Source organism: Myxine glutinosa, chromosome 8 (assembly GCF_964187855.1).
Source record: "Myxine glutinosa chromosome 8, kmMyxGlut1.1, whole genome shotgun sequence".
Taxonomy (NCBI): domain Eukaryota; kingdom Metazoa; phylum Chordata; class Myxini; order Myxiniformes; family Myxinidae; genus Myxine; species Myxine glutinosa.
In genome coordinates this window covers 144,605,968-144,631,408 of record NC_136268.1, presented here as the reverse complement: position 1 = coordinate 144,631,408, position 25,441 = coordinate 144,605,968, and the positions used below count along the sequence as shown (strand labels likewise).

The window sequence follows — 25,441 nt, the reverse complement described above, 5'->3', positions numbered from 1 at the left end:
TGATTAGATTATGGGGTCAAGAGGTCAGAGGTCATGTCAGGTACAAATGTGATACTTGAGAACGGCTTAAAGGGATTTAAATTGATGTGCGTGGAGGCATATCTGTCGATGTCACGACATCAAAGAGTGTGCGTTCTAGTTTTTTCTAGTATCGGTCGTATAGATACATCAGTTTTCTGACCAATAGTGACATACCCTTTATTATCACATGTACAATATCCGTGGAAATGGCCACTCTATCCGGCTATTGCCACATAGGCCTGCGATTTCGGGGTGTGCAGATCATTCATACATTGTAATGGGCATAATGAGTGTATTTGTGTCTGCCATGTATGTGGTTATTGCCTGTGTCATAGTTGTGCTCATTACTTAATCATTTAAAACTAAATTACTATTCTTAATGTATCTGAAGTTGAAACTTCTATAATTATCCACCTTAATGGTGCGTAAACATGTCGTAATTAATAGATACAACTGTCCCATAAAAAGTTATACAGTCTAAATGTGTAACATTTTCGTTTTCACCCCTCAGCCCAAATTGGGCGGGGGGGTATTGTCGTCACGGGCGTCGCCCGGGCGTCCGTGCGTCCGGACGGGCGTCCGTCAACTTTTGGTTTCCGTCAATTTCAAGGAGAACGGCTTGTCCGATGAAATCCATTTTTGCAGTGTGTGTTGGGGTTGAGTAGAGGAAGGTTGCTTTCGAAAATGGGCACGCTGCGATTTTCAATATGGCCGCCAGGGCAGCCATCCGGGCGTCCGTCAACTTTTGGTTTCCGTCAATTTCGAGCAGAACGGCTTGTCCGATGAAATCCATTTTTGCAGTGTATTGGGGTTGAGTATAGGAAGGTTCCTTTCGAAAATGGGTGCGCTGCGATTTTCAATATGGCCGCCACGGCAGCCATCTTGAAATTGGTTTCCATCAATTTCAAGGAGAACGGCTTGTCCGATTAAATCCATTTTTGCAGTGTGTGTTGGAGTTGATTAGAAGAAGGTTCCTTTCGAAAATGGGCGCGCTGCAATTTTCAATATGGCCACCACGGCAGCCATCTTGAAATTGGTTTCCGTCAATTTCGAGCAGAATGGCTTGTCCGATTAAATTAATTTTTGCAGTGTGTGTTGGGGTTGCGTAGAGGAAGGTTCCTTTCGAAAATGGGCGCGCTGCGATTTTCAATATGGCCGCCACGGCAGCCATCTTGAAATTGGTTTCCGTCAATTTCAAGCAGAACGGCTTGTCCGATTAAATCCATTTTTGCAGTTTGTGTTGGGGTTGAGTAGAGGAAGGTTCCTTTAGAAAATGGGCATGCTGCGATTTTCAATATGGCCGCCACGGCAGCCATCTTGAAATTGGTTTCCACCATGCATGGGCTGAGGGGTTACACCCACTTTGCGGTGCTATTTATTTATTTTATGACTGATATTGGCATCATGAGGATGGCAACTCAAAAAGGTGTTAATTCTATTCCTTGCCTTTCCAGGTTGATTGATTGATGAAAAAGTCTCAGCTGAGCAAAGAATGAAGAGTGTTAATGATGGAAGAATATCAATAATATTCTGCTGTTTTCATTTTTAGGCACTTTAGAACAAAATTTCCTGATTATGAACCTCTTTGAATTACACTTCTAATTATGCCGGTCTCTTAATCATAGGACTGAAAAACAAAAGGCAAAAAGCATTTAGAACTCCAACTTGTTATGGGACACCCTGTATTTGCCAATAGTGTCAGTGTATTTTGTGTTGGGGGAGGTTTTGTTGGGTTTCCAGTTCCACAATTGGAAACTTAATTTTTTTTCTCTAAAGCCTTGCTGTTCTTACACTATACTTGTGCCTTTAACAGGTGGCTAACTACCACAACACCATTGCCCAGCAGATGATTCCTAGCCAACAGCCTATGCTTCTACAGGCTGCTCTTGCCTTTGAGCAGGTCATCAAGGTCTGTTCACAAGGGCTTGGTGGGTGGTTAAATCTGGCTTGACGAAGTATCTATCGCTGAAATAGGTTCTATCGACATTAATATGAATCATCATTACTTACGTTGGAGTTTAAAATGAATTGCATTACATAAATTGGTGTGTGCAGAGTGTGCAGGGATCTCCTGAAAAGATGCAGGTGAGCTGGAGTGATCCAGACGCGCTTGAGGCCTTCATTGAGCAGCTGCAGGCAGCTGCCGCCCGCCTTTCTACAGAAAACCGCCGCATGCGGCAGCTGCACCTGCACCTCGCAGAACAGGTTAACAGGGAGTGAAACTAAAACAGAAACATTGTAAAACTAACACAAAACGTTGGTGATTCTACTGTAGGAGAATGTGTTAAGACTCAGGAGACTCCAATATGACCGAAACGGCTTTATAAAGTAAGGATTTATTATAATTACTAAGTCACTTGTTTCAATTCAATAAAGACTACAATAGCTAAACGGATTGGTAATTCAAGTCGTTGGTTCTTCTTTCTTTGGCCGGTCCTCTGCGCAGTGCTGTTCTCGTTCCGTACTCGTTCGTTCCGTTGGACAGAGATTCTGGTGACAAGTGTGTCGAGTCCAGGAAATGTTCACTCTTTTATGGGCACAGCAGTTTTAATCCTCCCTGCGCTCATGTTAATCCCTTCTCCGCAAATGTTACTCAGTCATCCCCGCTCGCCTCACCGGCACCAGCTCGCTCCCCCCTGCTGGGAATTCCTTCACCCTATATTTTGCATCCCGATGTCAAAAACAATAGTAAGGGCTTAGGAATGTGTGTTAGCCCGGGGCCGTGACAAGGTGAACAAAAGGACTCCCAGGTTCCATGTTCCGAGGTACATTCCTGACATTCTTACGAACCACTCATTGGTTTACTCACCAATCTCATAACTAGTTACAAGTAAAGATTTATACTACCACACTACTCACTGAGTTTATTGGGCTTGCTTATTTGAATGATGACACCTACATGCAACAATTCCCAACGAAGAGATGCAGTATCTCTAGATAAGGGAACGTTATCTGTATTTGTATGCTTGTACAAATTTAAAAAATGCACACAATATATATAATGTAATGTACTGTCGGACCCCACTATTCGCGGTTCCGCTATTTGTGGGTTCCGCATATTCATGGGTGATAAAATGCGACCTGTTTCTCGATTCGCGGAAAAGTGTCCCGCGAATTCACGGTTTTTCTTTCTATTCGCGGCCGTATTCCATGAAATTGCGTTTTTGTTTTTTCCTATTCGCGTCCATGTTCCACAAATTCGCAGTTTTTCGGGGGCATTGAAACAATGCCGCGGCATCCATTCGTGGGATTTTCATTGACCTTCGCGGATTATCGTTGACATTCGCGGGATTTGCCTCACCATTTGCGGGACTTTCATCGACCTTCGTGGATTATCGTCGACATTCTCTGTATTTGCCTCTCTATTTGTGGATTTTCGCGACTCGGGAAGCTATCCCCCCTTTTTCCATTGAAACAATGCCCCGCTATTCGTGGTTTCGCTACTTGTGGATTTTCCAGGAAGTATCCTCTGCAAATAGCGGGGTCCCACGGGATATAACTGTGAGAAATAGCAGAAACTCCACAACACGAGTAGGGTGCCTCGTTTGCATAAAACATGTAACATGAGTACGGAAGAAATAAAATGAGTTACGGACATAACTTCAGGACAATCTTTATTTGCGACAAGCTTTCAGCCAAATAGGCCTTCTTCGCACAAAAATCTCAATTCCATTTTAAATTCAGGCTGTAACAAAAAAATGTGAAAAAGCCAAGGGGTGTGAATACTTTCTGAAGGCACTATAATTGTTTACTTGTGACCATGCAACCCTAGTCGGTTTAATACTGTTTTCGACCTCCTAACTTGATTATTTGAAATTGCACGTGATACATGCTCTGGAGCGTTGGTGGTGTGCATCTCCATCTAATCTGTCGCTGATGACTCCCCAACAAGTGATGAAACCGGTCCGTTGGCTGACGGGGGCATGTAGCATTGGAATTCTCATGTACAGTGCCTATATACACATATACATATGCATAATCCTGGTGTTGGCTTAATGGTTAAGGTGGCGGCTTAAGATTGCAAGGTGCTGAGTTCAAGCCCCTGCCATGCCGTTGCTTAACACCAGGTGGATTGACTCAGCCTGCCATCTTTCCGAGGTTGGCAAAATGAGTACCAGCTTACTGGGACGAATGAGCCTCCGTCGCAGTGGCGAACCGTCCTGAATTGTGCTCACTAATCAAGAATCTGCTTCGGAAGCCCGATGCATCTGAAGATGCAAAAAGGAGTCGTCATTATACATATACATATACAGTACATATACTGATGTATATACTGATGCATATCTATGTACATACTGTACATGCACAGTATTATAAAAGAGGTTGACAATTGCAACAATATAATATTGTGGACATAGCTTTCCAACAAAAGTTGATAACTGTATCAATGGCTCATACATGAGCAGGCGTATGCAACTCGCTGCCTTCATCAGGGGCTATTCACCCGCTGAATCGGCTGTAACATACAAACCTATAGGAAAAGAAAGAAAGACGTCTACTAATTACAGTACTGCTATATCACCTGGTGCTGGCCTAATGGGTAGGGTGGCGGGCTTGGAATGCTCAGGTCCTGAGTTCGAATCCCGTTGATTTAACGCCAGGTGGGGTTGACTCAGCCTGTCATCCTTCCGAGGTCGGCAAAATGAGTACCAGATAACTGGTTATCGAGAGGCATTGCATCAGCGGCAGATGTGCCCACAGAAAAATGATGCAACCAGCAGCAGGGTGGCTGCATACGACCCACCACCACCAGTACTGCTATTGGCAGCCATGACAAGAGTGGCTCAAATCGCTCAAAGCAGTTGATTACAATAAATAATGCAGTCAATAGAAATAATGTCAATTTTAAAAGTGGTCACAAGTCACAACTTTCTTTTCAAAAGGGCGGTTTGAAAACTCCGCAAGACCTTTATAAACGGCAACTATATTGGATTTTAAAAAGTCGCATTGTTTGAGTCACAACTAACAAGTTCTCAAGGCTGAGTTTGTCTGACAATTTGGAGTATTGTGTTGCATTGCATTGTATTGTATTGTATTGTATTGTATTGCAATATTTTCTTTGATGTGGTGAGCAGGTTGTGGGTTTAATGAGTGTCGACCTTCTGAAGCATCAACAGAAATGGAAGGATAAGCTGCAGGGCCTGCGACAGATAATGGCAGTGCTTGTTGCACAGGTACGCATCTTGACCTATGAGGATATAGCTGCATACCATATTGTTTTTGCTATTTTGACTTTATTTCCCATTGAGCCACATGGTTTCCTTCCTAAACTGACATCTATCCTCTTCCTCTTCAATTACATCCAATAATCGTTATTTGTACCCTAACCTGAATTTTCCTCTGTACATGGTAACAGGGTGTGCGGCCTGAAGATTTGGCGCCGTGGCAGCACCACTGGAATGAACAGCTGTACAAAGCACTGGAAGTTCAATACCGATGGGGATTGGAGGGACTCGCCCAGCACCTGCAGCAACGCACTGTCGACCTCACCTTCTCGTACGGTGTTCGTCGAGCTGGTAGCGAGCAATTAGAATCCTGTCTCGGGAGCCACACTTTGAGCACCTAGGGCCTCAAGATATGTGACCTATAAATGATTGCTGTATTCGCCAACTTTTATTAATGATCTAGCACTCAGTCGTACAGCCAAGCACTCAGCAGCTCTTACCCAACCAGATCTACCTTTGGCAAGGAGTTTATCCAGCACAACAGACACTTATAAATCTCATTCACAAGTGAATCGATTTTTCTAATGGTTAAGGTTAGGGATCAAATATACTCGTATATGTAGAAGATAAACCCTACTCTGTAATATCCTGTGATTAATATGATTATCCATTTCTGAACCTGCCTTATCCCTCTTGAATAAAGAGTCACTGATGACAGCATAGACTTGAGAAGCCTCATTTCAGATAAGGAATAAAACAGTTTGTGTAACATTTTGCTGCAGGCAGGGTGTGCTGCAATTCCGCCCACCACTTGAGGAGCTCCGCACATGGTACTACAGGGAGCTGCGGCGGTTTCTGAGTTTGCCAACAACTTTTCGCGGAGTCAGCGACGAGCTGGCAGAGGTGCAACACATATTTTCACCCATGATGGAACGCAATGCAGATCGCTTTTTGACAGTGTACAGCCAGGCTGAGAAGCTGTTCTCACGACTTGAGCTGGCAGCTGAACAGTTCCAGGTGTGTCTGCACACTGCTTAAGGAGCATGCCGTTTGCACTCTATACCTAATTGTGAGATGGAATGGTGACGTACAAGTATTGTGGTACAACTTTTGCTGAAGTCACATCTAAAAGTACGAGCTAATTGATTCAACTGCCATCACTGCGTGACTTAAGTATGAAAATTGAATGAGGACTGGGAGATGAAACCGTGTAATTGGGACACATAATGTTCAAAAGGTGTGGAGATTGTGAATTGTGAAAACTACAGAAGCACAACCAAATATTGATTATGTCTGAGAGTTGGCTTAGCGGTTAGGGTGCTGCCTTGGGATCCTAGGATCCTGGGTTTGAATCCCGGTCGATCGCTGAATTAACGCCAGGGGGGTTGACTCAGCCTGTCATCCTTCCGAGGTCGGCAAATTGACTATCAGCTTGCTGGGATGAATGATCACGGTGTGTACCCCAATTTAGAATAGGTACACCGTAATTCCTGCGCATCGTAAGAGCGTGACCAAGGGTTGGCGTCAGGAAGGGCATCTGGCCATAAAAACATTGCCTCAAACAGGGAACCATGATTGTCATGTGGCCCGCAAGGCTAACCCCTGCTCTAGTGGGGAAAATGGTCTTAAAACGATCATTCATTCATTCATTCTGAGAATATATGCCCAGAGGTTTTAATTTTTGACCACCGAGTGGCCTTCAACGGGAACTAAGTATGACACATTTGCCAAATCTCGGTGCATCCCTCAAGAGAGTGGAATAAAGGGAGGGAGTAAGATACAGGAAGAACCTAGCAGGTATAAGTTGGGGAAGTTAGGAAAGACTTTTGTTCGGAAAAAAAAACGTATTAGTATTTTGAAACGAAAAAACGAAGTATTTTGTTAGGAAAAGTTAGGAAAGTTGGGGAATGAGGGAGGTGGAGAGAGCTAGGACTTTGAAGAAAAATTGGATTTGAAGGAGGTGCAATCTGGTTATGACTGAGCTACATGTCTGCAGAAATGGCTGTTCAGTTTCCAGTGATATTGTTTCATCCAACCCGCTTCACCAAGTTCTCCCTTCACCTCCTCAACTTTTAAAGTCAGACCTCTTAATCTTTATTCTCCAATATAATCATGTCATAAAATATGTGTCATAATATATTGTTGCGGCTTTGAGGATTGCATTTTTTTGATTGTGTGTATTGTATTGTGGTAAATTGTTGTGTAACATTGGTTGGATATGGCCCCTCCTGCCTCCAGAGTTGTTTAAAGGTAAAAAGGGCGTCCCGGTAGTTAATTCCATGAACACCACATTGCAGGACACTATAAGACCCTTGTTCTGTAGTTTATATCTTTATTATGTGTTTTAGAGTAAGGCCTTGTCTTCCAGTAACATGACACTCCATTGCACCAAGTAAAAGAGATAGAGTCCCTTCATTCCCATTCCCAAAAACCTCCATTTCCCCGTTCGTAATGGCCAAGCCTCAAATTGGCAATTACATCCCCTCCAATTGCCGCCATTGACCACGAGGCAGGGTTGGGGACGAAAGGCGGGTCCCCACCTCGTCATAGAGGGGAGGAGTGAGTCAGCCCCACTCAACCAACCACGAACAAGGGGTTGGACTTGGAGAGGGTGTGGCGAGAAACATCAAGGAGGTTCGCGAAGGTTGAGGGGCGGGGCCTATATAACCCGCCATGGGATGTTCCCCGAAAGAGTTGCAAAAAGGTCCAAGGCTGAGCTGAGCTGCGTGGTGAGGTGCAAAGCAAAGAGCTGGGTCGTCAGGAGATGAGCTTTTACTGAGATGAGAGATGAGCTATGACAAGAGCTGAGTTGTGAGGTCCAAAAGCAGAAGATCATCCAGGGAAGCACAAAGCCTGCTATTCGTCACCTTGCTTGCCAGCAGCAGCGTCTACAGCAGCAACAAAACTCGACAGCCGTTTGGGGCCTGGACGGCAGTTTGGAGCAGGGCCGCGAAGAAACGGCGGCTGCCCAACGCGCGGATCGTGCTGCCGGACCCATTGGACTTTCCTCTCCTTCCAGCCATTCCTGCCTGCAAGTTCCCCATTTGCGTACGTGAGTTTGTTTTGTTTGTTCTGTCCTGGGTAGGTAATTAAGTCTGTATAAGCTAGTATTTTCCCTGTGTCTCTAAAAGCTTCTGTATATTATTTTCTTATCTTTCCTTCTCCTTGGTTATTTTGAGCCTGTAAATAGTAAATAAATTTAGCAGTATTTTCAACCTTTGTTTCGTCTTTTTACTCCTTTTCTTCACATCCGTCGTCTTTGTCTTTTCCCTGATTGAATAGCTGTGGCGCGATACGGCCAACGTCTGGGTGAATCGGGTGAGTCGGGAAAAACTGTTAGGTCGCGGGGCCTCCGCTCGGCAAATATAACATCCTTAACCGCGAACAGTAACAATATTCTCCTCGTATCATAATCATGTCATAATATATTCTCCTTCAAATAAATCGATGAACATTTGGTTTTCATGTATGGTGAAGGTATTCCCTCGTATTCTATGGTAACCAAATGGGCAGGTGACTTTAAGGATGGATATGACACCAGGTCAGAATGGCCAGCGATTGTGACCCACCCACAAAATTGTCCAGGCCGAGATATTGATCATGAAGGATCACCATGTTACGTTGCTAAAATGTCCATAAAATATGGAATTTCTCAATGAAACAATTTCATCAACATCCATAAGCACTGATGCATGTCCAAGGTCTTGGCAAGATGCCTTCCTTCCACAACGCTACAGCACTCATGATAGACATAAACATCATGTCACAAACTTCTTGAACTGTTCAATGCATGTCCAGCTGAACTTATCCAGCTGGAAGCACGAGCGAGCACACACCATCCAAGCAATTTCATACACAACCCTCAGCGGGCAAGATATTGGCCTTGATTTTATGGGATGCCAAGGCAACCCTGCTGATTGACAATATGCTTCACAGAAGTGCAATCACAGGGAGATAGTCCGCCAGACTCATGGAAAATTGCATTACGCCATTAAGAATACACATTAAGTGATGTTGGCCAAATGTGTGCTTTTTCCCAACAACTCTTCTGTCCACAAAGCTCATGTTGCACAGGCCACCATGTCATGTTACATATGTGACTGTGGCCTCAAGCAGCTAGTTTGTGCACCCCTCCTTCCCCCCTGCCTCCCCCACACATCAACTCTCCCTCCCCCTCCCTACAGCCTGCTCCAATGACTATTCTCTGATTTGAAATGCCATCTGCATGGCTGCTGATTCACCTGCAATGAGGGATTAACAAGATGAAGAAACCAAGTTGCGGCCGAAGAAGCAATCCGAAAACTTGTTTTACTGGCAGATACAGTTTGAAGGAGAAATGGAGCAAGTACATGAAAGTTACGAGACTCTACTCGTATATTGAAAAATACAATCAAGTTAGCTGTGTCTCATTCAGGGAATCTTTTGAATACCCCTCATAGGAACAGACCTTATTACCCCATGCGCACAAAGTGAAAATAAGGGTTAAACACTGGTTCACTTTGTCTGTCTGTCTACAAACGTCAGTTTATGATCAAGGAACAACTTATTTGAATTAAATGTTATATTTTCAACCCGAATCGGAAAACTAACCTGCTATTTATCAGAACTTTGGCTCTGAATTCGTCTCTATCGCACATACACAGAAGTGAGATTTTTTTTTTTTTTTTTACTCTGTTTCCTGTCTGGCAGTCAAACAAAATTGAAAATCATTCCAAACAGGAAACTTAGTTTTTAAAGATGCCATAAATAACACAAACAAGTAGAACACCACTCAGTAAAGCGCATACTCCCGCCATGGGTCAAGTTGGAGCCCTATCTTCCAATGGTAAAAAATCCTTCAAAAAATTCCTGAATCCGGACTAATATCCTGAGTTTCACCAAAAACTAATCAATTCTTCCTTATCCCAAGGGCAATCATCCCACCAACTTCCATCCAAATCCGTTCAGAACTTTTCCAGATATCTTGTTCACAAACACACGAACACACACACGGACGGACGCGATCGAATGCATTACTCCCTGGCGGGAGTAACCAGTACGAAGAACGGATTTACTGTGCTAAACTAGAACGCCACTCAGTAGAGCGCATGCTCCCGCCGTGGGTCAAATTGGAATGGTACGATTTCACAAAAGTTTGAGGGAGTAGTTCAGTGACAACACAAGACAAGACAACACAAGACAGACACTGCACAGATATATATTTTGAATATATAGAAGATAATGTTAAAAAAAACAAGGCAATTTCACTTACATTTTCGGATTGAGCGTTCAATCTCTCTATATATATATATATATATATATATATATATAAAGGAGGAGTGTCTGTGTGTGTGTGTGTCTGTCTGTCTGGATGTCCGGATGTCCGCTTATAACTCAAGAACTACACTTCGGAGAAAAGTTTTGGACACAGATTCGGAATCAGCATAAAATCCCGGTGGTTTTAGGCTACGTTTTATTTTAATATCAATGGTTTAAAAAAACCGCGCCAGCTGCAATTCCATGGTGTAGTTTGTGGCGGCGCTAGACGTTCGGGGTGTATTGCAATGGTTTGTCGGGTTTGGCTGTGGGTCCAGAATAGCTCCCATTTCCTTATGTTCTTCCACTTTTATTTTGATTCTTCTGTTACAACGCCTTCCTTATCTACCTTATATCCCCCCGACGAGGCCTCTACATAATTTCATGCGGCAGAATTTCGTGCATTTTGGGTGAAAGAAGTGAGACGAAGTTGTAGGAGGAAGAAGAGGCGCGGTCACTGTGGAGAGTGGAGGCCACGATCGTGAGTGGAAATGGCGGGAATTGCGTTTGTATCGCAAAGTAAAGGATCTGCATTCATTTCTGAACTTGCATTGGTGGATTGTTATACATCTGCATTATTTTTCATAAAAAAACTTTATGTTGAACTTGAAGGCTCCAAGCACAGACTATATATTGTTGCGGATATGGGATTTGGCCTCCATCCATATCCGCTTGTAAATATTCCCCTATTTCCCCAATACTCCCCAACTATCCCCAATCCCCCATTCCCTAGTCCCATTGTCTGTAAACAACACTCTGTAGCCCCGACCTTCCCCTTTTTCCCCCATTAAATGTCGTGCCCAGGTCCACCGCATCTCACGTAGACAACTTTCGGACATCTTGCTAGTTATTCTTAGTCTATGTCAGTTAAGGACTCGTTCCCATTAATTCTGACTCTTCGTTGCACCAGAATGTGATTGTATGGCACCATTAGTAAGTTTAGGACCTCCCAATACCTCCCCGCATCTCTTCCTCATGGAACAACAACAACAACAGCGGCGCGGCGGCGGCGCGGGGAGTGCGCGTCCTCACTCCGGCTTGGTTAGCCGCCATTGACCATGTGCTCCGACGGGGTTACCACGCAGGGGCTCACTGTCAGCTCCTCATCAAGGGCGGAGCCCGGTAACCCCCCGCACCCAATAAGAAGCGGCGGACCGATTCCATCTGGGGCGGAGCTAACGAGCCGAGGGCGTGTCACTCCCCGCTGGACATGCGCAGGAAGACGGAGGTGACGTCAGATGCGCCTCAGCTTGAAGAGAAACGGACGCCACCTCCAGCGCGACGATACCTACCCGCATCTCTGGACCGGACCGGGTCGATTCTGCCCCTGAGCCAAGGTGCACCTTGAGCTATCGACTGCCTGCCCTTCCTTGCCATCAATCCCTGTGTGAGTCAGTCTTGTCCCGTTTGTCTGTGGTCTGTCGGGAATAAGATAAGACTGTGTCTAAGTGCCCATCTTGCTGTGCTTTACCTCTTGCCGTGTAATCTAACCGTTCTGCATAACCAATATTATATCCTCCTCCGGAGGTCTTGAGAACTGTACCCCTTGTGTCGTGTCATTTAACCCAGCCGTTGTGTCCTTTCCTTCATTGATTTAGCATAGCGCGACTTAGTCAACGTTCGAGTGGAATCGGGTAAACTGTGCGAACACGGCGGCCATTCCGCTCGGCCCATCATAACATCCTAATAAGTCGTGTCCGTAACAATTGGTGTCGGGAAGTGGGATCGGACCCGAAGCGCGTTTCACGCGCTCGAAATTATTAAAGGCGAAATTTGATTGTGTTTTACAAAAAAAATAAAAACCCGAATTTTGAAAGTCGCGCTACGGCGGATCAAGACGGCTGGGTTCCGGTAGAGGAGAGTGAGGCAGGGTCGATCCAGGACCAAATTGAGGGACATGAGGAGAGCGAAGCAGTGAGGGTGGCAGGTTCGCAAAATAGCGTCGTCGCGCACGAGGTTACGGGCGCGCAAAATGGCGCCTCGCACATGGCCACAGCGACCGCGCCCGCGACCGTAGTAGCGCCGCTGGTAGATTTGAACCTTTTTTTTATGCAAATGAAGGCCCTTATGGACAAGAATAATGAAGAAATGGAAAACAGAATGATGGGGGCCCTTATGGGACAAATGGGGAATCGGATGGATGCTCAGAGTGAGCAAATGAGGGCTGATAGTGAGCAAATGAGGGCTGATAGTGAGCGATTGGGTGAGCGATTGGAGGGCCAAATGGGGGTAATGAGGGACGAAGCGAGGGGTACCGGTGAGAAATTAGACAATAATTTTGAGGGGTTAGACAACGGAATAAAAGAGGTAAAGAATGGGTTAACGGGGGTGGAAAATAGAATGGCTGCCCAGGAGAATCAGTTAGAGGGGGTAAAAAAGGGGTTAGAGGGGTTAGAAAATAGTATGGAAGGCAAATTGAGGGACATGAGGGACCAAGCGGAAAGGGAAGTTAAACAAATGGGGCAGCAGATAGAGGGGGTCAGAATGGGGGTAGAAACTAAACTGGATGCTCACAGGGAGGAAATGGAGCAGATGAGGGTGGCATCTGGGCAGGAGATGCAAGTGATGGGAGAAGAGATCAGAAGAGGGGTGAGTGAGGAGGTCGGAGGAGTGCGCGAGGAGGTGAGGCACTGTAAGGGGCGCATGGAGAAGGAGGTGCGAAAGGGGACTGTAAAATTGCAAGGTGGTATAGAGGAGTTGATGCTGGGAGTAGAACAACTGACAGTGGGACAAAAGGAGTTGGGGGACCAGGTAAAGAAGAACACAGCGGTAATAGAGGGTTGAAAATCGACACAGAAGGAGATGAAAAAGGACGTAGGGGTAATTAAAAAAGAGTGTCAGACGGTACATGAGGACCTGACGAGGAAAATGGACAAGGTGGTAGAGGTGATGGAGGTTAAAGAGCGGGAGGTGCGGGAGCACATAAAAAAAAATAAAGTGGAGTTAGAGGAAGAACTTAAAGGGGCGCACGAGGAGATGAAGGAGGTGAAGCAGAAATTAGAAGAAGTGGAAGAAGGGGTGAGCGAAATTAAGAAGCGACGGAGAGAGGATAAGAAAGAGATAAAGGAGGAAGTAAAAGAATTGGTCCAAAGTCTGTGTTCGGATCGTGATGATGTGCTCATTAACCGGATGAGGGATTCGCAGGTGATGGAGGAGAAGCGAAGAGAAAGAGGACCCGGTGTAAGTGGTGACCAATATGGTCGTGCGTATGATGCGCCAGGTGATTTAATAAGCTTGGGGGTCGAGATAGACCCGGATGTTCGTGAGAGGCCAAGAGTGAGGTGTATGGCTGGTGCGGAGGGTATGGAACGAGAGGTGCGAGGTGTGGGTGAGCAAGGTTGTGGTGGTATGGAATGGGTAGCGGGTTGCGGAAGTGTGACCCATGCATCGACACCAACAGGGGTAGTTGTTAGAGGGACAGGGGAGGAACGAGAGCCCCTTGGGGGTAATGTACTGTGGGGGCCCGGCCGGTTCGGCCCCGCGCTGACCCCGCAAGGGGCGACGCACGGGGTCCGGCAGGCGGGCAACGACTCGCATACGAGGTGGTCCCACAAGGTCCCACTCGCGCCGTATGACGGCAAGAGTGATCTACGTGCGTACCTGGCGCAGTTTGACTGTGTGTGTAAGGGCAAAGGTTGGGGTGAGGACGAAGGTGGAGTACACCTGGTGGCCGCATTGCGCGGCGCGGCGGCGGAGGCGCTGACGGCATTACCAGCGGGTGCTCTCACCCTGCCAGCCCTCCGCGACGCCCTAATTAATCGATTCGGCATTGAACAGCAGAGCGAGCTTGTTAAAGCTCAGCTCGCGCTGCGAAAACGCAAGCCCCAGGAAGCCATCGGGGAACTTGCCCACGACATTCGCCGCGCAGTGGGGATCGCACATGCTAGCATGGCAGCGGATTCCCGGGAAAGCCTGGCACTGGACCATTTTATCCAGGCCCTCCCGGATATTGAGCTCCGGCAACAGCTCGCCATGTGGCGCCCGCAGACTCTGAGCCAGGCGGGTGACGCTGCGGCCCGTTGGGAAGCAGCAAGGCCCCTGGCCCGGGGGAGCGAGCGTCACGCAATGGCGGTCCGCCAGGTGGGACCTCCGATGGAGGGCGGACCCCTTAGGGGGCCCGCCCCCGACGTGAGTCCTGACCTGGCGGGCATGGTCCGGAGGCTGGTGGACCAGCGCCTGGCGGGACCTGGACCATGGCAGGCGGCCCCGGAGGTGGCCCGCGGTGGACCACGAGCGGGTAATCCAATTCGGACCTACAGGGGGGGAAATTTGGAATTCCGGAGACAAGCACCTTATCAGGTGAGGTGCTATACTTGCAACCGTCTGGGTCACCTGGCGCGGCACTGTCGAGCCACGCGCCGGGATGATCCCCGGCGGTTGAGGTCCTCAACTCCGCCCAGGGGGGAGCGGGTTAGCCGACCCCAGACACCCCCCCGCCAGACCCCGGGAAACTAGAAGGTGTCGGGCACGTAGGGCGGTGTTCGGCAGAAGAGGATGGAGGAGAGCCCTCATTGACGCGACAGGTCATTTATTGTGGCCAAATTGGAACCGGTAGCCTGACAATCAGATGCAAAATTGCCGGCGTGGGAGTAGACGCCGTAGTGGACACAGGAGCTAGCGCCACGATCATCAGCCCTGTGGTCCTTGATTCGAGCGCAGGTGGCTGGGATAAGATCCAGCGCCTGCAAAATTATAGTTTGCAACTTGCTACCGGGGTAACGGCCCCGATCATAGGGCGTGGTTCTGTGACCCTCAAGTTAGGGTCGGTAAGGAGGGAGATAGATGTTTGGGTGGCGGAGGTGTGCGACCCATGTTTAATAGGGTTGGATTTGTTGACTGCCAGCGGTTGTAAAATCGACTTGTGCCGGGGGATCCTGCAGGTGGGAGTAGAAGAGCTGCTGTTAGGGGGAGTGAGCACGGCCGAGAGAGCGGAGCTGGAGGCTTCCGAGGCCGTGACCATTCCCCCAAGGGCCGAGGCGATAGTGCCGGCCCGGTGGGCAGCTCGCCCAACATGGCAGGAGTCCTGTGGCCTGGTCGAACCGGTGGCAGCGCAGTCCATACCGGGTTTAATCGTGGGCCGCACTCTTGTAAAAACGGACGGACCGGTAGTGGCCGTCCGAGTAATAAATATAAGTACAGAACCATGCACTATAGTAAGGGGCACGAGGGTAGCTGGCTGCACCCCAGTTGAGGAAGTCGCGACAGTGAGGGGCGAGAACGTCCAGCCGAGCCGGCCCCGGGGGGAGCCTTCAATAAGAAGTAGGAATTGGCCCGATCCCATTTGCGAGATGGTAAATCGTAGTAGCGTAGAGTTGGGAGGTACCCAGAGGGAGGCCTTACACAAACTGGTTGGGTCCCATTTGGACCTCTTCTCCCTGTCCACCGAGGATATTGGACGTACGGGCCTGGTGAAACATCAGATCCACACCGGTGAGGCCCGGCCTATTCGTCAGGCCGCCCGACGGCTCCCTTGGAGCAAGAGGGCGGAAGCTGACGAGCAGGTTGAAAAAATGCTCGACGCAGGCGTGATCGAGCCCTCGGGAAGTCCTTGGATGTCACCTGTTGTGCTGGTCAAAAAGAAGGATGGGACCACGCGGTTCTGCGTGGACTATCGCCAGCTAAACAACGTGACACTCAAGGACTCATATCCCCTGCCAAGGATTGATGACACCCTCGATGCCGTTGCGGGCTCAAATTGGTTCTCAACTTTGGACCTCAAGAGTGGGTATTGGCAGGTGGAGATGGATAGGGCAGGGAAGGAGAAAACGGCATTCTCCACAGGTAAGGGACTGTATCAGTTTACTGTGATGCCGTTTGGTTTGTGTAACGCCCCCGCCACCTTTGAAAGATTGATGGAACATGTACTAGGCGGCATGCCATGGCAATCATGCCTGGTGTACCTGGATGACGTCCTAGTACATGCCAAAACGTTCCCCCAGGCAGTAGCTAATTTGGACCAGGTGTTCGGGTGCCTCAGACAGGCAGGGTTGAAGCTGAACCCGAGCAAGTGCACCTTGTTTGCCAAGGAGGTGGCCTATTTAGGCCACGTCATCGGTTGCGAGGGGGTAAAAACGGACCCAGACAAAATTAAAGCGGTAGAGGAGTGGCCCGCACCACGTACCATCAAAGAGGTGCGGGGATTTTTGGGACTCTGCTCCTACTACCGGCGCTTTGTGGCGAAATTTGCGGAGTTGGCCCGTCCCCTCCACCGGCTTACGGAGAAGGGGACGCGATTTAATTGGACACGGGAGTGCCACGAGGCCTTCCAAAAATTGAAGGGGTGTCTAACATCCGCACCCCTTCTAGCTTACCCCACTAGCAACGGGGCATTTACCCTGGACACGGATGCGAGCCAGGAAGGATTGGGCGCAGTTTTGTCTCAGACACAGGAGGGCGTGGAGAGAGTGATTGGTTACTATAGTCGGGCCTTAAGTAGGCCCGAGCGAAATTATTGCGTCACTCGCAAAGAGTTATTGGCTATGCTGGCTGCCATGAACCATTTCCACCCGTACTTGTACGGGCGGAAATTTTTGGTTAGAACTGACCATTCCTCCTTGCAATGGCTCCTTCGGTTCAAGGAACCAGAGGGCCAAATTGCAAGGTGGTTGGAAAAGTTGCAGCAGTACGATTTTGATGTGGCCCATAGGGCCGGGAAGGCCCATGGTAATGCGGACGCACTCTCTCGGCGTCCTTGTCTGGGGGAAAACTGCAAATTTTGTGCGAGACACGAGGAGAGGGAACAATTGGGCGATTCGGACCCGACCCTCGTTGTCTGGGCAACCCGGGTGAGAGGGCCAATTTTGCCACTAACCGCAGATGAGGAATTCGGAACTTTGGCATGGAGCACGGCCCAGCAGGAGGATCCTGTCCTGGGGCCAGTGTTCAATTTGGTCAAATTGGGGCAAAGACCAAAGGGGGAAGAGGTCACCCCCCTCGGGGCGCAGACCAAGGCATATTGGGCTCAGTGGAAAACCCTGGAATTGAAGGATAACATCTTGTATCGCAAGTGGGTGGAGGTTCCCTCTGATAAAACTTCCTGGCTGGTGGTAGTCCCAAATAAATTTAAGACCGATATATTGCAACAGGTGCATGGTACCCGCCCCGGCGGCCATTTGGGCAGGACAAAGACGACATCGCAGGTACGCCGGAGGTTTTATTGGGTGAATATGGGGCGCGACATACAGGACTGGTGTCGGAGATGCGACGCCTGTACTGCCAAAAAGGGACCAGCACGGAGGATGAGGGCCCCCCTTCAATTACACCAGGTGGGGGCCCCCCTAGAGTGGGTGGCCATGGATATCCTAGGCCCACTACCCTGCACCCGCCTAGGTAATAAGTACATCCTCGTTGTGATGGACTACTTCACCAAGTGGCCGGAGGCCTACGCCCTCCCCAACCAAGAAGCAGGGGTGGTAGCGCAGGCCTTCGTGGAAGGATTTGTGTGCCGGCATGGGATTCCACAGGAGTTGCACACCGACCAGGGACGAAATTTTGAGAGCAAATTGCTAAAAGATGTGTGCAGTCTCCTGTCAATTCGGAAAACCAGAACAACGCCTTTAAGACCTCAATCTGACGGGATGGTGGAAAGATTCAACCGAACTTTAATCCAACAACTGGCACTGTTCACCGCCACCCGTCAGGATGACTGGGACGAACATCTCCCTTATTTGCTCATGGCCTACCGAACCAGCCAGCACGGGGCCACCGCATGCAGTCCAGCGTTGCTTATGTATGGGCGGGAGTTACGGGCTCCCGCCGACTTGCTATGCGGTCCCGTGCCAGACACAGTGGTTAACCCGCCGAGGGAGGGGTACGCACGTCACCTAGAGGAAGGCATGGAGCTAGTCCATGCCTTCGCCCGCCGCCAACTCCATCTGGCGGGGGAAAAGATGAAGCGCAGGTACGACCACCGGAGCCAGGGGAGTCAGTACACTCCGGGGATGAAGATTTGGTTCTTCAATCCCCGGAGGAGGAAGGGTAGGTGCCCGAAACTCACCTCTCCCTGGCAAGGCCCGGGGGTCGTCCTGTCGCAAGTCTGTGACGTGGTAGTAAAAATCAAAATGGGGCCACGAGCCCTCCCTCGGATCGTCCACGCCGACCGGATAAGGCCTTACACCGGCGAGCAGGCGCCCCCGTGGATTTCCTCGGCTTTAGATGCCGAGGCGGGACCCAGTACCTCTGAATAAGGGGGGCTTATTAGTGCCAGAGGACTGGGGGATTGATGAGCGATGGGCCCGGTGGGTAAGGGTGGCATCCCTGCCACCCTTCCCAGGTGGGGCAAATGCGCTATAGCTTATGGGGTGTATGGCAGTGAAAACTAGCCCGGGGTGGGTTAGGTTATATTGATAGGGATCTAGCGAAGATGACATTAGGTAACGTTAAGTTTAGATAGTGACTGATACCTGTAGTGGGGACGCAGGTAGATGAGTGTGGATGATAATGACGAGGGAGCGCAATAGTGTAAAGGGACGACTGGGAAGCGCAAGTTTCAGAGGGGAGTAGTTAGATGAGATGATGCTGTGTGAGAACTGGACAGGTTTGTGGAGCAGTGAGTGTTGTGGATCAGCGCGAATGCGCTTGGGGAGAGAAGGGTGCAGGTGGCACCAGGTGTGAGAGCACAGGTGTGCAAGTACAGGTGTGGAGAGAGTTGGAGTAAGTGGTACGGAGTGGTGTGCATGGTGCGAAGGTGTGGATGGGGGAAGAGTGGACCCCTTTCACGAGTACCCGGGGCGGGTAGTGTAAGTGTTAGGTAGAGGGTATAGGTAAATTGTGGTTGGATATTGGCATTTGTGGTGCGGTTGCAGAATGGTATTGTGGATGGGTGCATTAGTGTGTGGAAATGGCTGGGCGTGTAGCCTGTTAGTGTGTGTAGTTGGTTTGGGCACTCCACCACTGTGAGGATGTCGGCCAGGTGAGGCCGCAGGTGGGCTCTGGGAGCCGTTAGTGTCAGTGGGTGCCTGAGGATCCTGGGTGTGGATCGGGTAGCCCGTGCCAGAGAGGGCACTGAGGGGGTGAGAGTGCGAGAGGGCCTTCCCCAGTTAGTTAGGTTAGGGTGAGGAGCAGGTAAGCTCGGGTGGCAACTACAGTGGTGGAGGTGTGCAGGTGGGTAGACCTGCTGGGAGAGCTACACGTCACAGCCCAGAAATTGTGCGAGGGCACCGGGAGATGAATCGGGGGAGTGAGACCCCAAATTGAGAGGCACCACAGTTTGGGCAATGGGAATTGGTTTTTAGAACCCATAGTGTAAGTTGGCCAATGGATTGGCAGAGAAAGACCCCGGGTAATGTAAAGTTGTTAGTCATTTAGGAAATAGTTAGGATTGCTGAACCTGTCGCACCATACGCAGCCACTTACCTGTGGTGATGATGACTCCACACCTGTGTTTTCTTTGTTCTGTGTGCAGGAAAAGAGAATTGCTGTTTGGATTTGTGAGACGCATCACGACGTGGATGAGACATTGGGGTGATTCCATCTCTCCCTCCTTAGGAGGGACTGATGATGAATTGGTGATGGCAAATTTTGATGTTGAGTTGGAGATGGCAAATTTTGATGAGAGTTGGAAATGGCAAATTTGATTGGTTAGGAGGGAGAGAAGACGAATTTGGTTTATGGGAGGAACGGGGAAGACAGTAGGGACGTTTGTTGATGTGTAAAGTAGATGTTTATGGGTAGTGTTGTGTTTTGTGGAAACAGTAAGGGGTAAGGGAGGGGCAATGTAGGTTACCTGGTGGGGGGGGGGGGGGGGTGGGGCGTACGGTAGGAACGTACCTGTCTCACCTGGTTCCCATGTGCCCCCAGTGTGCATCACCTTGTATTGCGTGCACTTTTGCGCCCTTACCACCTTACTCACTTGTCTTCTTCTTTTGTCTCCCACCTCCGAGGATCTGGCTTTGGGGCAGAGAGAGAGGAGAGAGAGGTGCTGGCTCTGCAGTTGTGGGCCTGCACTTTCGCTGCTTGCTGCCGGGATCGATACACCATATGGACCGCAATCTTTGTGGCCGCCCACCATGGACCGCAGTCTTTTGCGACCAAGCACCACCCGTTGATGGACCTATGGGTCAACGTGGCACCTATGCCATACAGGTGAACCACTTTTAGTTGGCCCCCTGACGGCCACAATACAGAAATGGACGCGGTTGGTGCCTTTCTTTTTTCTAAGGAAGCTAGAAGGCCAAGCACTTCAGGAAGGCAAGACCAGCGGCAGAACATCGGCCGGCTGCGACACCACCGGTGACGTTGAACACTTTATTGGTGCACCGGATGGTGCTGACTGTACATGATGGGGTGGTGCTTTTGGTGCTTGGATGGGGTGCTCTGCACATTATTAAAGGCCGTAAGGCCACAGGGCACTCGTGGGTTGGTGTATCAATGCTGGCATGCGTGCTCTCTCTATGCATAACATCTGCATGTGTTCCTCCAAAAACAGGTCCTGGATCGTAGTGTAAATATCAGTGTAGTCTTGTATAAATGATGCTCCCTACCGGCTGTATGTTTAGTTTGAGGATTCTTTCCGCGATTCGGTTATCCTGTGGGTGTGTTTCTGTGAGGAGAAGGGTGCAACGTCGCAGGGGGACATATTTACTCATTTGTGAACATCTGTAAAACTGTCGCACTCAGGGTTGAGTTAATAGTAGAGGGAACTACATCTGAGTGCCACACTAACGTAGGTAAAAATTTATCGGGTCGGGACGCCCCGAGGTAGAGAAGGGTGCAATGTTGCGGATATGGGATTTGGCCTCCATCCATATCCGCTTGTAAATATTCCCCTATTTCCCCAATACTCCCCAACTATCCCCAATCCCCCATTCCCTAGTCCCATTGTCTGTAAACAACACTCTGTAGCCCCGACCTTCCCCTTTTTCCCCCATTAAATGTCGTGCCCAGGTCCACCGCATCTCACGTAGACAACTTTCGGACATCTTGCTAGTTATTCTTAGTCTATGTCAGTTAAGGACTCGTTCCCATTAATTCTGACTCTTCGTTGCACCAGAATGTGATTGTATGGCACCATTAGTAAGTTTAGGACCTCCCAATACCTCCCCGCATCTCTTCCTCATGGAACAACAACACCAACAACAACAACAACAGCGGCCTGGCGGCGGCGCGGGGAGTGCGCGTCCTCACTCCGGCTTGGTTAGCCGCCATTGACCATGTGCTCCGACGGGGTTACCACGCAGGGGCTCACTGTCAGCTCCTCGTCAAGGGCGGAGCCCGGTAACCCCCCGCACCCAATAGGAAGCGGCGGACCGATTCCATCTGGGGCGGAGCTAACGAGCCGAGGGCGTGTCACTCCCCGCTGGACATGCGCAGGAAGACGGAGGTGACGTCAGATGCGCCTCAGCTTGAAGAGAAACGGACGCCACCTCCAGCGCGACGATACCTACCTGCATCTCTGGACCGGCCCGGGTCGATTCTGCCCCTGAGCCAAGGTGCACCTTGAGCTATCGACTGCCTGCCCTTCCTTGCCATCAATCCCTGTGTGAGTCAGTCTTGTCCAGTTTGTCTGTGGTCTGTCGGGAATAAGATAAGACTGTGTCTAAGTGCCCATCTTGCTGTGCTTTACCTCTTGCCTTGTAATCTAACCGTTCTGCATAACCAATATTATATCCTCCTCCGGAGGTCTTGAGAACTGTACCCCTTGTGTTGTGTCATTTAACCCAGCCGTTGTGTCCTTTCCTTCATTGATTTAGCATAGCGCGACTTAGTCAACGTTCGAGTGGAATCGGGTAAACTGTGCAAACACGGCGGCCATTCCGCTCGGCCCATCATAACATCCTAATAAGTCGTGTCCGTAACAATATATAGCCCTCATTGAGGTAAAAATAAAAGTAAAAAGCCTGCTATCGCTTGCCAAGCTAGCCGTTCCCCCCTACCCCCTCCCCTCCCCACCCTCTCCTCCCCTCCCCTTCCTCCTCCCCTCCCTTCCCCCGCCCGGCAATGCCGGGTACTTCCCATGGCCAGCTGTACGTGGGCTGCTCGAGGGTTGGAAAACCAAGCAATCTTTATATCTTGGCACCAAGTAAGAAAACCAGAAATGTTGTATACCAAGAGGTTTTGAGAAATTGACAATTGACAAAACGTCATGTAGGAAATGTACTGTGATATTGCTCTAAAATATACATGTTCTTTTCATCATATATTTGTATTATTCTTATTCAACCCGGGCGAAGCCGGGTACATCAGCTCGTTCTATATAAGTGAGTGTATTTTGAGGCATGCGTGACTTCAAATAAAATTGTAAGCCAGGAAAAACGTTCGTTTCATTCCTTAGGGATACAACATGTAAAACTGGCCCAAACGTCAAAACAAAACTCGCTCATTTTAATTCGTACAAGCTAATGCGACCACTCATTCTTCTGGGAAGAATCCCGTGCACATGATTGTCACACTTATAACACCTAAGTCTTTATAAGTTCATCAAATACTGACACCGCGATTGACATTCACTGAGGTAAATGTTGATATCTCTTCTGAGGTTAAAAAAACAAAACAAAAAAAAACAGTTTTAAAGCATTATACGTATCAAACGATACATTTTATGAAACGGGGAAACCTAATACACACTTTGGTGGTTTTAAAATGACAGAATATGTCTTTAGTAGAAAAAAAAAAAGAACCTTGAAGACGACGCTGCTAACAAAATACACCGCTCTAACGCATAACCACGAGTTTAAACTACATTTATAACAAATATGAAAACTATTTTCATATCACAATGTTAAATATAGAATATATAGAAGATAATGTTGAAAAAAAAATGAGTCCTGTCTTCCAATGGTAAACAGTCCTTCAAAAAATTCCTGGATCCGGAATAATATCCTGAGCTTCACCAAAAACTAATCAATTCTTCCTTATCCCAAGGGCAATCATCCCACCAACTTTCATCCAAATCCGTTCAGAACTTTTCCAGATATCTTGTTCACGAACACACACACGGACGGACACGATCGAATGCATTACTCCCTGGCGGGAGTAACCAGTATGGATAACTGATTTACTGTGCTAAATAAGGTGGTGTAAAAGACGGTGCATCAATGGCGGTAAACTTCCAAAAAAAAAGTTTCTACAACCTTTGAAGCATTTCTTTTATTTCAGTTGAATTATATAGTTGAATACTGTAGAACACAAATCGCCTTCTTGGCACTTTGAAAAAAACTTCCTGTTTAGTAGTACTTGTACAAAATATTGTTATGTTTATGGGGGGGAAGGTGGGTTAGAGATTACCTTGGAAGAGATAGAACTGTACAGAATAGCATGGACGGTGTGCAAGTCGGATGCAAATCTCGATGTAAGGATGTAGGGACCTGTTAGCTGAAGGATTGTGTTTGAATGGAACGATACGAGCGTCATGCTTGTGATAAGATAGAGACGGATTAAAGTTGATTACACATGTGTAAAACCTCTTGTAAACATCCACCGGGCATGCCAGGTGACATCTCTGTAGAACAGAGTTCGCACCAGCCCAGGAGAACGAAGCAGAAAGCTATGGGATTTTGCCAGGCACGGAGAGTGAGGGGCAAAGCTATGATCGTTCCCTAGGCTAGAAATGGGTGGAGGCCAATGCCTGAAGGGGTGGTGGGTTGTCAAGGGAGACGTGGGAGGAGCCAGTAGCTCTTGGTTAAGTGCTAAGAGAATCGGGAACAGTCGTGTGAGGAAACCGCATGAGAATTGAGGAGAGCTTGCTTGTTGTGAGAGAACTCAGGAGGATCGGTGAGAACTGAGGAGGATCGGTGAGAACTGAGGAGGATCGGTGAGAACTGAGGAGGATCGGTGAGAACTGAGGAGGATTGGTGAGAACTGAGGAGAATTTAGCGGGAAGAGTTCTGAAAGGATTGCGCGAGTTCTGGGGAGATGGGGGAGGAGCTGATAATGGCGGTCAGTGATTGTGAGAGTTCTGAAGAGAAAGGGGAGGAGCCAGGAGGGGTGGTAACGGATCCAACGAGAATTAACAGCGCACTGAGGAGCTCACATATTTGGTGAGGAGAACTGTGGTGTTCTGAGGAGAATTAAGGAGGTCATCCTGCCTGCTTGCCTTGGCCCTGGTGCTGTTCTCATATTCCCTTGCTAGTTGATCGTCCTGCTCATCTCCTCGTCACCTCTTTGCCGTCCTGCTGTCTCATCACCTTGCCCATCGTCCTTCCCATCTCATTGCCTGCTCCGTGCCCATCCTCCCATCCCTCGCTGCCACCAGTTGTCTCCCTCACCCCATCTGTGCTTGTGACTGAAGAGAGAAGCGCCTTGGTTTTTATAGGTTTTATTTTACCTCCTTGTTTATAGTTGTTATTAAATTCATTTTCTCTGGTTGTATTTCAGGAATAAACCCGTTTGGTTTTAAAAGGTACAAGGTCCTTCTGATTCTCCTCAGCCTGCGTGCGCCAGCATAATAATCGCCATAACTCAGAACGCCTCGGAGATGAAGCCTGTTTCAGTCTAATCCGTTCAGGATCGGTGTTAACCGGCCCGTGAACACGACGACGTTATGGAATTTTACGTCATCATGACAAATCAAATTTGCTGCTCGCAGACCCCGCCCATGTCCTTGTTTCTCAACACTGCACATGGTAAAATGTTTTTTTTGTATACTGAATCGAGGCTCGTGAAAGAGCTAACATTTACTTCACAAACAAATCAACCAGACAAACAAAATATATAAAAAGAGGGAGCGGAAGACAAGATGGGGAGAGAAGGGGAAGCACACAAACACAACATTTGAGAGCAGGGAGATGTGTGGGAGGGAGAGGGCTTGGGGGGAGGAGGCATGGGAAGGGGGGAGGGGGGGGGGAGGGAGAAGTATAAAATACAAGGACACCAAGGACTTCCAAGACAGAAGTTGGTATTTCAAAAAAGTGGAATTGGGGTGAAATTAGCGGGGGTAGAAAAGATCAAGGTTTTCGATGGGGGAAGATAAGAGATGGTGGTGAACAGCTGTTTTAAAGACCTGGAGGGTGGAGTGGGATTGA

At 48.6% G+C, this 25,441-nt stretch overlaps 1 protein-coding gene across 1 annotated transcript in view; it reads left to right on the top strand.

The window, feature by feature from the left end:
* The window catches only part of DYNC2H1 (dynein cytoplasmic 2 heavy chain 1), a 235,102-nt gene that overhangs the window by 3,481 nt on the left and 206,180 nt on the right, over positions 1-25,441 (top strand). The window contains exons 3-7 of the mRNA XM_078784009.1: positions 1,835-1,953; positions 2,079-2,226; positions 5,097-5,195; positions 5,378-5,517; positions 5,969-6,203. Of these exons, the coding sequence (XP_078640135.1) occupies positions 1,835-1,953; positions 2,079-2,226; positions 5,097-5,195; positions 5,378-5,517; positions 5,969-6,203 (741 nt within the window). The remainder of the gene's footprint in view (positions 1-1,834; positions 1,954-2,078; positions 2,227-5,096; positions 5,196-5,377; positions 5,518-5,968; positions 6,204-25,441) is intronic.